The sequence below is a fragment of the Nipponia nippon genome, unplaced genomic scaffold (genome assembly GCF_047370975.1).
Source record: "Nipponia nippon isolate SJK-2023a ecotype South Korea unplaced genomic scaffold, ASM4737097v1 scaffold_3, whole genome shotgun sequence".
Taxonomy (NCBI): domain Eukaryota; kingdom Metazoa; phylum Chordata; class Aves; order Pelecaniformes; family Threskiornithidae; genus Nipponia; species Nipponia nippon.
Genome location: NW_028262347.1, coordinates 78382728 through 78395420, shown reverse-complemented (window position 1 = coordinate 78395420; position 12693 = coordinate 78382728). Strand labels below are relative to the sequence as shown.

Sequence of the window (12693 nt, the reverse complement as noted above, 5' to 3'; positions counted from 1 at the left end):
AGTGGCAGGAAAGTGCCTGGCAAGTTGCAGGGATGGAGCTACACAGCTTGCAAGAGGCGTTAAAAGTGGAAATCCAGTGTCATCAGGTAAAAAAAAAAATAAACTGATAAGCAAATAAAAAATGCTCTTCCATCCCCGGTGCCTTCCAGAGGGAGAGGAGGATCGGGAGGGAGCCCGTGTTGCATGCCGAGCAAGTAGCCGTTGCTTCTTGTCGCAGGGTCGATCGATCAGGGGCGGGGGGGAGCGGGGCCGGGGCCGGGGCGGCGGGGGAGGCCGGGGCCGCGGCGGGGGCCCCCCCCGGGCCCCCCCGGCCCCCCGCGGCAATGGCGAGCACTTCGCCAAAGTAGTTTTGCGGCTTGTTTGGCTGAGTTTCTTTCTTTTTTTTTTTTTTTTTTTTGTCTCCGTGTGTGTGTGTGTGTGTGTGTGTGTGTGTGTGGTGGCGGTGTGTGCGGTGTGGAGATGCGGAGTTAAGGTTGCGGTCGGTGCTTGTGTGTGTGTGAGTGTGCATGTGCGTGAGTGTGAGTGAGTGTGTGCGAGTGTGTGTGTGTGTTGGAGAGATTAGGACGAGACTTGAATATTTATGAGCTTTGCTTGAAACTGACTCGCAGTGTTTACTTGCCTCTTTGTTCCTTACCCCCCTCCCTCCCCCGTCCACACACATACATACATTTAAAAAAATCCATTAAACTTGAAACAGTTTCTAATTCCTCCTTTTTTGGGGGTGATTTTTTTTTTTTTTTTATAGAAACTAGTTGCACAGATGAAGCAAGATCCACAGGTAAATGCAGATCTTTTTTTTTCCTCTTCTTCAGTATTTTATCCCTGCTGTAATAAGCGCAGTTGTGCTGGGACAGCAGGATGAGAAACTTTATCAGTAAGAGATCTCATTTTGTAGTCTGCACGGAGCTTTCTTACTAAGGAGGGTGTTTTGTGTGTGCATGCTTTCGTACGGCTTTGGTGGAACGGTTTTGCCTTTGAACAATTTCTAGATCGCAAGTTTATTCATTACAGGGGTTAGTTTACACTTTGCCTTTAATATGCATCTTATTGCCGTTTTTGCAGAACGGGGATCTTAAGAAACAAATCCATGAAAGGCAATCAAGAATAGCAGCTCTTAATGAGAAACAAGTAAGGAACAGATCGATTCAGTTGTGTTTGGTTTTTCTTCTTGTTTTTACAATGCACTTTCTAAACATCCGAAAAGTGTCGGCGTTAGCTGAAAAATACCGACAGCGGAGAATATAACATCCGTTTTCCTAAGCGTAAAGTAAGAAAATGCATGTTTTCAAAATGAGGTCGGATTCTCGGATGTCTTGTCTTGGGGAAAGAATGATTTTAGTACTAGTAGTAAAAAGATAAGCAGTAGTTAAAACGTAAAAAAAAAAAAAAATGAGGCGTCCATTTTGAGTTGGTCGACATGTTTTAGGAATATGGAAAATTCTCCTGTCTTGGGCTACTTTGTGCACTTCCGTGTAATGTGCAGAGCAAGAGTTGGGAGGGAGGAGGCTGGAGCCCAGTTCGGAGCCATTTCTGGGTTTGATTACAAAACTGATTTTTATTGATCACTTTATTTTATTTCTTTTCTTCTTCTTCTTCTTCTTCTTTTTTTTTTTTTTTTCCCTCCCCACTTGCCTTTCTCTTCCCTTGGTCTGATCTGACGTGTTAGCTTTTGATTCGAGTTCACTTAGGCACTTTCACTTTTTCCCCCCTTCCCAAAATACGAATAAAAACAGATTAACCTGTTTCAGCTGCCGGAGGAGGAAAACGAAACAAACAAACAAACAAAAAAAAAACCCCCAACCCCGGAGGAGGGGAACAAAACAACCCAGAAACCTTCCTCCCTCCCTCCCCCTCCCTCTCCCCCTGCCCTCCCCAAACTTTCTCATCTCTCTTTTTGTGCCGGGTGACCCCCGGGCCCGCTGCTCCGCCCGCGACCCGCTCCCCCCCCCCTCCCCGGGAGGAAAGTTGCCGGGCGCGGCGGGGGGCGGCGGGATTTCAGCACCGCGGACAGCGGCGGCGGCGGGCGCAGGCTCAGGCCCGCAGCCCCGCGCTCCCACTCACGGAACTCTCCGCGCCCCCCCGCGCCCCTCTCCCCACTTTCAGGACTTCCAGTGCGGGAAGGGCAGTTGACAAAGCCGGCCGGAGATCTGCCGGCTTCAGCGCCCCCTCCTCCGGGGGTGAACTTTCCCTCTCCACCCCGCTGGCCCTCGTTCCCCCCCGCTACCCGCGCCTCATCCCCGTGGGGCCGGCGCGGCTGTGCCGAGCTCCCCTCCCCGTCCCTCGGCTGCCGGCCCCGCCAGCGGCGGCAGCGAGCGCGGTTCCTCCGGAATGCGGCAGCCCTTTCAGCACCGGGGCCGGGGACAGCGCCCGCGGGGCGCCGGGCTGCCGCCCCCAAAGCCGCCGCCTCCCTCCCGCCCTCCCCTCCCGCCCTCCCGGCCGGGGACCTCCGGGGGAGAGGGGAAGGGGGCACGTGTGCCATTCCACCCCCTTTCCTCCCCCCCCCCCTCCTTTTTTTTTATTTTTTTTTGTTTGTTTTGTTGTTGTTTTGCCGGAGTTGCGGTTAAAGTTGAAAAGTGATCCGCGCATATGTAATCTGTGCCCATAGGTGATGGTGATTTTCTGCCACCCTTTTCCTCCCAGTTTATTGTAATCAGAATTTGTCAGCACTCTCAATTTGGTAGTGGAAGCTTCCATTTTGTGAGGAAGGGGTGTTGGTTTCTTCTAACATGGAGAAAAGTCTGCAGAGTTTGAAGGTGGGGGATGGGGCCCCATTCATGCTGAACATTACCATTTTGATTGCTTTGATGCCATTTTTGGAGGGGGGAGGGGATAGAATACCCTACTCAGCAGAGCACAAAGATGTTTAATCACTGTATAGAATCAAATCAGATACTTTCTTTTTTAAAGCAAATCTGACATTACATGATAGCTAAGGGCTGTTAGTCCTTTTTTTGCAGTGTAAAACAGCAAGTTGTTGACTCTAATACTACTATACTGAGTAGAAGATTTTTTTTTTTAAACAAGGTAACAGCCTTTACTGCAACAATGCATCTTTATGTGTTCTTTCTTCAATATGGAAATAGTTTTACTGTTCTAAGTGGGTATTTAGAACATACATTTGATCATTTTCCCCTGTATTGTAGCAACTATTTCAAGGCTGTTTAAATTTTTATGATGATAGTAAATGAGAAGCTATTTATTATGTGTCATGTTGGAATTTAGATAAGGCAGAGAGACACGTTTGAAAATACAGTTTGAATGTTCTGATTCAGCTCGGTGAAAAAGGCTTTTGCTCAGCTCGCGCAACATATTTATATATAATCCAAACTAACTAGTAAACAATCATTGTACATTTATGACTTGCCCTTCTCATAATCTTATAAATAAATCTATAAACTATGAAGTAATTAAACATAAAATACTAAAATTCCGTAAACAGCAAATTTGGCCTAGCAGGAAACCTACTATTTTTAGGCAAAAACCTAGATTTAGATTTCCTTTACTGATTTCAACATCCTGTGCAACAAGAGCTTATAAATAAGAGACTAGCTGGTGATGTGGTGTCCTCTTGCTCCAGACTGCCACCTCTGGAGGTCTAAACTGAAATCTTTCTTGGGTCACAAGTGAAATGAGTTTGGAGGTCTTAGCCTTTGACCAAGTCACAAAACCGTCATGTAGCTTTGCAGACTTGCTATAATTAGTAGTTGCTCCTTAGGTAATGGCTTATAAATGAACTGTCGGTCCTTGAGGGCACGAAGAAGGTGCACTGAAGGCTACTGAGACAATAGACAGGCTGATGTTGGAGGCGTTCAGTGGTTTCAAGCTCTCACTTTTGTGGCTATACCAAAACACTGATGTAAGCTTAAGTAGGCAGTGTAAGTAGGGAGGTTATTTTTACATGTGTATTTACATTCCTTCCCCCCTTGCCCCCCTGAAGACTTGTTTAGGCACAACTAATTCATAATTCAATAATGTATACCTTTGATTGTGCATGCAGTGAATACAAAAGATGCTAAAATTGCATTTCAATTAAACTGCACATGTGGATGATGAAACAGATAGTAAAATGAATGGATGATCACATCATCCACATCTGTTAGAAATATAGCAGGAGTGAGTGTTATCTTTCAGCTCCCCTATTCATCAGTTTTCCATTGTAGCCATTGGCATTTGTGGCAGTATTTCCTTTTCTTGAAAGTTACAAATACAGACAGAAAGAACTGAATGACAAACTCAACTTTTGGTGCATGAGGTAAATGTATAAAGTAGACTTTTATGCACAGTTGGATTTTAAGTTGCAACCTAATTAAAGATCCCTGGCCAGTCATCAATGCTTCTTTTATGTTGGTGGTTTAGAGAAACATGGAATTAAATGTAGTTTTAATATTTTCCCAGTGTTTTCAAATAAGTACTGTGGAGCCATCATTTTCATTATTGAAATGGTGCAGCTTCAATCAATACTTAATTTGGCGTCCTACTCAGAAAGACAAAAGTTGGACTCTTGTTAAAAGTGTATCTTTTGTATACTATAGTTTTGATGAATTGTAATAGCATTTGAGAGTGGGTTACCTCTTCTTTAACAAGATATGATGTGTGAAGACTCCATTAGTTGGTCCAGTGGTTTTACACCTTCAATCTACAGCACATGCAGAGCAGCGGTAACATTTTTATCTCAATTGTCAAGCAACAAGCATTTATATGTAAATAAAAGAGCTATCATAAGAGCCAGCATTGGCCTTAAAAGCACACCAGAGGTGCTCTGCTGCATGTGTTTCTTGCTTTCTTTATGTCCTTAAAGAGTCATTATGGGTCTTTTAATTTTAGAAAGTTGTCTCTTATTAATTAATAGGTCAAGATAAACAAATAAACAGACCTTTAACCTCCAGTCGGAAGTTACTTGTTACTGACATAAGTATGAGGTGGTACGCCAGGTCTTAAAAATTAACAATGAGCATGTGTGGGCTACTATATTTTCAACTGCGATGAACTCTGAATTCAGACAGCCTGTCCTGGAGCGCAGTAATAAAAATACGTCTTCCTGAAAGACATTATGTATATGCCATTCACTTGTGCAGTGCCTCATTTCTTTACCATAATTTACTATCTATGCAGAAAATCAACATTAGTTTCAGGCAGACTCTCCCAGCCTGTGTTATTGCTGGTTTGTATTTTTGGGCAGTATATCTGAAATTAAATCGCTGACTGTGTTTTGCCTGTGGTGATCACCAGCAAAGCCTGTTTGTGGAAAGCGTTAGACTTCTTAAAATTTAAGTACAGTTCTTATGCAAGTTGTTGGAAACGATTTAGCTCAAGATGTCTGGTTTTACTGATGTTGTATCTTTGTTTTGGGAAAAAGGAGGAGGTGTTTTTTTGGTTTGTTGAAATTCATGCTGCGCTGTGCGTGGAAATGGCAGCATTGTTTACACATGTTAAAGGGGAAATTATTGCCATTTGCCAAAGCTCAGTATTTCATACGGTTGGGTACTTTCAAAATTGTTGAAGTAAAATAAGGGTTATAAGCTTCCATGAAAACTGAGGTAAAGCCTGAAAGGCATTTCCAAATCATGTTGAACCTAATGTCAAACTCTGTCCCAAGGTACACACAGCACTCCTGTTTGTTGTGGCAACAATCGCATCTATGTATGTTCATCCCAGCAGAATTTGGTTTGAAAGACCTTACTGAGCACTCACTGAAGTCGAGGGAGACAGGGTGATGAGTTCTCAGTTGAAGTATTAAACTTTTCAATCACTGCATTGAGTCTTTAAACACAAAGACAACAGGTATTAAATATGGGCTTGACTTTGCAGTTCTTCCACATGTTGAAGTCCCGCTGACTCTGCTGGGAAACCTGAACACCTGCAGAATCAAATGAACTTACTGGATCAAAGTAAAGATTAGTTCTGGATTGTAATTCAGAAAGCTTCATTTCCCCCCCCCCCCCTTTTTTTTTTTTGCTAGAATCAGCTAGTAATTTATTGGTTGCTTTGCCATCTGTAGAAAAAGTGACAAAACTAGGGAAGAATTTACTTTCAGCTCCTTGGAGGAGAAACTTGGGAATATAGTTTGCATAATGGCAATCCTAGCATTCGGTTTGTGCTCTCAGTAATACCATATAGACATTCCCTGTTCATACCGGGGAAAAAGGGTAATAAAGAACATTTTCATAGAGGTGAAACACAATGGAAATATGTATACTTGTGGCTTTCTGCCTTCTATCAGGTTGCCCTTATAAGATTCATGGAAATTGCACATCCGTAATGAAAATGTGTACTGGAGGAGGTTAGAACCACCTTTTGTTTGGTAGCTGCTTGACTGGCATATGAAATGCTGTTTCATTCCAGCATTTTTCTTTGACTGTATACTTTTCTGTACTTGTACAGTATATCACTTGGCAGGGCTAAGAGTTGAAAAGTGAACACTACATTCATTCTAACCATTTTAAAGAGTTCACTTTGATATTTTAGCCACTTAAAACACCTGCTGTCAGAACAGTACAATTGATTTCAATTAACTTTGAATTTCTTCAATAAGATGACTCTTATAATAACTCCAGTAATCCCATGATGCCTCATTAGAGGAGCTGGCTATGATGATTATCCCTGTGATTTAGCAATTTTTTCCTTACAATGCCTTTGTCTATTCAGAAAAAGGAATTATGCCAACAATACCTTTTTATTCCACTTCTGGTTTTACACTAACAGTACTTGCTACCTGTTACACATTGTAAAATACCTAATTTATACTTGCAGCAAACAGGTATTTGTTCAGATGTACACGATATTTTAGCAGGGAGACCCTTTCAAAGAAACTTTAGTTCTGTATAGGAACTCTACATCTTGGAGTTAGAATTTGTTTCAATTTTTTAGTAGACGCTTGGACAATTAAAAGCAGTACTTCTGCAGGAGTCTTTGTCTAGAGCTCTGGCTTAATGGAACCAGTTCCCCGCTGGTTCATGCCGTGTGTGCAGCTCATCCAGAATGGTGTATCGTGTCAGATGTTTATACCAGTTCACCTTGTTTCAGGATCTGGACCACTGACTCATTCTGCTTGTGGAAGAAAAGGAGAATATGTCTCTAAACGTCTCCTTTCCATAGCATGATGCTAGAGAAGGGGTCTTGAACGGTGATTTTAAATCACATTTCCAATGGGATACTGCATCACTCTAAACCCTTCTGGTATGTTCAAGTAGAGAAAATCCCTTTTCATCTCATTCCAGATTTGATTTTCAAGTTGAAAGCATGAAGGCGTATAAAGGCACGCTAATACAGAGTTACTTTTAACTTTTCCCTCTATGCCTTTCTCTTTGTGATCAAAGATAAAATATGCAGTTTTTTTGTACTTGATTATAAAATGATACCTCCCTCTCCCCTCCGTCCCCCAAAACAAAATCTGAAGCATCAACACAATTTCTAATCAATACAGTTAAAGGGTAGAAGTTTGCAAATCAATAAGACAAGGCCGTGGTAAATGGCGTACGTGTGGCCACGATGTCAAAGAGGGCAATTTGTACACGCAGAGTAGTGGGAGGTAAGGGAAGTATAAAAATGGGCTGCAAGTTTAAGATAAGAACAAAGAAGAACAAAAAAAGAATTGGACTAATTGAAATGCAAATTTGTCTTTCTGCCATTAAAGTAGACAGTTATTTCAACCTAGCAGACTCATATTTGGGCTATCCAGTCCTCATTGTTGAATCACCTTAAACACACTTCCCTTATATGCATGTATGTAAATGTATGTATATATATATATTTTTTTTTAACTTAAGGTGGTACTACTTTTTTTATTTGGAAATGTTCTTCTTGAGCCAAAATGTACTTCCTTAAACATGCTTTCTCCCCCCACTCTCTTTTTTGAATCAGCTACTTATTGTTATGTAGTAGCAATTTCCAGAGTGTCATATGAAATTGCTGATGCGGCTTAGTTCTAGCTACAACCTGCAACTGCCAATAGTAAGCATCTATTGAAATCTAATATGTACCACAGGGCTTTTTTGCACATGTACATGCAGACCCTTCTGGTTAATATAGAGGGACGGTGGAAAAATAGGAGGATGTATTTTCTTTTTTTAACCCGCAGAGGAGTTAAATATATGCCTGAGTTTAAACTACTAACTAACCCTTTTGACTGAATGAAAATAAACCAGAGAACTGGCCTTAAATGCGGCTGCAGTAAAATCAAAATGATAAGTATCTGGGAACTCTGCAGATATGATGGGTGGTGTTAATTTGAGTTTTTGAGAGGCAATCTTATTTTCAGAGTTGGAATTTAGTCCTAAGAGGCGTTGAGGCTGTGGCAAGAACAGTGTGTTCACCTGAAAGTTTGTCTGATTGCTTGCGTTTAATCAAGAGAAGCATACAATTGGTCTTGAAACAGAAGTTAAATCTATATAGTGTATAGGTCGTTTTCCTTTCCACATTGATTTAACTTGATCGTGTTGGTACTTTGTGATGTAGCTTACCTCTTATCCAGAGAGAAGGAATGGAATAGCCTTTCTGTGCAAACTCAGCTATTGATGAAAAATCTTACAAGGTTACAGAAAGTGAAAATGTATATTACATTTTGATTAACATGAGTCAAGTGAGAATCATTGATACTTTTGACATGCAGCAGAGATTAACCTGCATTTTCTGTAATTTTCCGTTTTTCTAAAGCGCTTTGAATCGGCTAAGATTGCCTAAAGATTTATTGGTGAACTGAAGCTTTTCTAAGAATGAGAAAGACGAGAGGAGCTTCCATTCTCAGAAATGTAAAGACTCGAGTGTCTCTGTGTATAAATGTGCTTGTATGTGTGCGTGTGTGGTTGGGTGTGAGCATAAGGTCTTTCTCTTTGATATCATTCAGGCAGAAAGCCAATATGCGCATGTAAATGAGCCTGAAAATGTAATTAAAAATATATACATACTGGGGACTGTGATACAGAATTTAATATGAGATGCAGGTTACAAAGTGACAAGTAGCATTTCCTATATAATCACTGATACTAACTCTCATCTGTGATTTATGCATCTCGTGTTATTAAGTGCTGAACAGATAAATGCTGGAATTATTTCTTAAGATACAATTTCACCACAATGAGTGAATGCAAAGTATCTTGCCCATTCTTTTCTTCTCAACCAAAACAAAAGCCAAAATACACCTACCTTGAAAATGTTACTACAGAGACTAAAAGTATTTTATATAAGGTCAGATAAAGACCTCTTTGATAACATCTTTCCTGGCAATAAAATGTGACACAATAGACTTACTTGTGTCGTTTATGTATTAAGATCAAGGAAATTCTGCAAATCGTTAGCACACATCTAGGAACTCATATACAGATGGAGAAAGATAAAGATTGTCAGGTGAAAGACATAAACAATCTTGGCCTTTATTTCAGTGTGGATAACAAAGGCTCACACATAAAAGCTTACACAAGAGGCATCTCAGAAACTCCAAACTTTAGGCAAGAAGCCAGTTTTCTTTGCCTGAAAGTATTTTCTAAAAGTTAGGTTAGAGTGCTGGGTGCAGAAGCTGACATTTCTGCTCTCCAGCTTGGGAAGAAGCTACTTGGAAAAGCTTTAGTTTGCATTTAAAAATACAAGTGGAATCCAGATGTATTTCTATCAACAGCTCCGTAGCCCATAAATATATACAACCTAAGCCAGTGCCTTATTTACGTTATTTTATTAACATTCATTGCTGAGTGGGCTTGAATGGAGCACAATCTCTCATATAGAGGATCTAATTATAAACACAAGGGACAGAACCAAATAAGCAGTCTTTAAAGGGAAAAGAGTCTGGCAGCTTTGTTTAAAGTGTCCTTTAATGAACTTCTTTAGCAGCTTGTATCTTAGCAACACATTTTATTACATACCAGTGCGGGAGAAGCAGTTTGCAGATGGAGTTGCACACAGTAATTTATTTCCCCCCCCCCCCCCCTTTTTTTTTTTCCCTTTTTTTTTCCCTACTTCTCTGTGGTGACTCAACTGGAATGTGCAGAGTAGCTTTTCTAACACTGATAGCTCACTCGAAATCCCTGATTGGTTCATTTGTATCTGTTCTGTTTTGTTAGTTGATGAAAAAGGCATTTAGTATGGTAAATGCATAGTGATTTTGCTTGCTCTTAGAAATTCAGATATGACTGCTTTGAATAGGCATGGATTTAAATTAAAAACAACCCAAGTTTCTTTCAATGCACTTTTTTCCTTGTATGTGCTCCACTCAGCACTAGTCCTCGTTGCACACACAGACAAGTTATGTACTCTCCGCTGTTACATGGGGTTGTTTTAATCTATCGTCTTTCGCTCCTCTAAAACTCATTGGAATATAGCAGTGACAGGAACATTTACAATCTTTTTTCTTTCTTCTTAGACAAAACCTGGCACTTAAAATGCAAATATATAAAAAAATAACTGTTGTTTTAAAACCAATTGAAGTACCGCACTACCGTCACTCCTTCAAATGACCTATAGTGCTTATCTTTGTTGAAAGAAATACTTTTTGTTCTCCCCATTACTAATTGCAGACCAAGTTCTGCTTGTATGTTTTGCGTGAAAAAGTCTGTGAGTTGCTTTTTTCAATAAGGTCTGTTGAGGAATGTGGCACTACTCAAGATGTGTATGAGCAAAAGAATCTAGACTTCATTAATTTTTTCTCATAAATTAAAGGGAAAAATGCCTTTTATGAGCAAACTAAATACCATTAGGCTCAATTTACATTTTCTGCTGGCTAGGGAGGTGTAAATCCAGAAATATATTTCCCTGGAGTTCACTGGAGTTACCCAGAGTTTGCAGTGGTGTGATAAAAATCAGAATCTGGTCAGAGGGAGAAAAGCAGGTGAGAAGAGGAGAGGGCGGATGAAGGCAGTCCAGAGTGTTAGGAGAACCCACAGAAGATGGAGATTGTTGGCTTAAAGATACTGCTCTTGGGGATGGTTTCATTACACTTCTGTTAAGAGCTAATATGTTAGGAGTTGATATTAAAAAGACAAAACCCATCCATTTCATCAAGTCCATTGATATTTGCAAGTAGACAGGAGATGGTTTTTGAAAGAGATTGAACTGTTTCTTTGCTTAACATTAGTTAAATGTAAATGTATTTCCATTAACTGGCAAACTGTTATGTTTCTTGAGTCCTTAGTGCAAAACAGAAGTTTCTTTTCATTCCAAAATATGGATGGATGGATGGATTTGACTCCAGTTTTCTGTTTTCAGTATGTCAGGTGACACTCTGCCTGTTGTCCCCTTTGGATCTGCAATATCTCAGCCTTAGTAGGAGCATAAGAGAAGTCCTTTGAACTTTAAAAAAAAGAAAGTGTACCACAAATGGAGGAGTAAAAGACACAGTCCCACCTACCTTTAAAATGCTGTGATATTAGACCCAAAACAGAAGGATGTCCTCTGAATCCAAAAGCAATTAAGTTGCCATGGGATTAACTTACTTTTTTCTTTTGCAATTCAGTCCACTGTTTATTATCTTAAATTGGATTGAAAAAACTCTAAGCTGGGGGAATGCATCAGAATCTTGCACAATCACCAGGATTAATGATGACAGCCTGAACTGTCGAACAAGCTAAATCATGAAATTTGCAATATTGCTAGACAAAGGGGTTATATGTTTGTCTGCAGCTGTATTGGCCATAACAGAAGGGACCGGCAGTTTCTGGTACAATTCATGTCCTGTCCTGAGAAACAGTATTTATGCCATGCACAACATTTGAAGACCATGTCTCAGGATCATTTTTTTTAATATGGCAGTGCTGGGAATATTTAAGTGAGGTGTAAAAGCAAGAGTCTTAACGTATTTAGAAATTTCCTCTGCAAATGTTGCAGTTACAGAGAACAAAATGAAGAATTTAATTATTTTCTGAAACATTTAGGAAGCAATTAGGAACCTGTGTATCAGATTGGCCAAAACAAATCAACCAGCTTCAGTTGTTCATTCTTCCTTCAAGAAAGAAAGAAAATATTATTTTTTCCAGAAGCATGAACATTTCCAGAAACTTCTTTAACCCTCTGAGCACTAGCACTGCACCTCATTACGGAAGTACTTTTACTAAGGGAAACTTAAAGGAACTTCCATCCCCAGATGAAGAAAAGACTCATTTATAAACAATGAGAGCAGGAACAATAGAAAGCTGAGTGCATTCTGCATGAATAATATAACTGAGGGTTGTGAAAAGCCTATGATTTTCGTATGCCAAACTCAGTGTGGGAGTGCAGCATTCAGCTGATTTTTCGACACGTGGAGATTCATCCCTTCTCCCCCCCACGTGTATGTGCAAACATACACACACAGAGGACTAGCACTGATGATTAAAGGGGGAAGTCATCAGCAGCTCCTATGCAGTGATGTTGAGACTCGGGTGTAAATTCATAAAACTGATGGAACTTAGGTTGAAATCTAGGCCAACACTTAGCTTTAATGTATGCCTTAGGTAGGTGGAGGAAAGGCCGAAGACCTGTTTTAAGAATAGAGTTTGAGCGTCAGTCTGTATTCTTGGCTGCGTGTCTGATTTTGTTTGCATTCGTGAGTTTTTAAGTCAGAGAGGCCTTCAGTATGAACTCATATTTCTGGCACCTTTAGATATATAATTTTTATTTATGACACTAAATCTGGACTTAAGCTCTGGATTTCAGGCCTCTAGGTTGAAAAATTTTGGCTATAGCTGGTTGTTTTCTCTTTTTCCTCTTGCATTTTCTTAATTAAAATCG

The 12693-nt window shown here is 40.3% G+C and overlaps 1 protein-coding gene across 1 annotated transcript in view; it reads left to right on the top strand.

Moving 5' to 3' along the window:
- Positions 1 to 672: 672 nt before the first annotated feature.
- PHF21B (PHD finger protein 21B) overlaps positions 673 to 12693 on the top strand; it is a 166187-nt gene continuing 154166 nt past the window's right edge. The window contains exons 1-2 of the mRNA XM_009465054.2: positions 673 to 778; positions 1063 to 1128. Coding sequence (XP_009463329.1) covers positions 761 to 778; positions 1063 to 1128 — 84 coding nt within the window. The 5' untranslated portion in view covers positions 673 to 760. The remainder of the gene's footprint in view (positions 779 to 1062; positions 1129 to 12693) is intronic.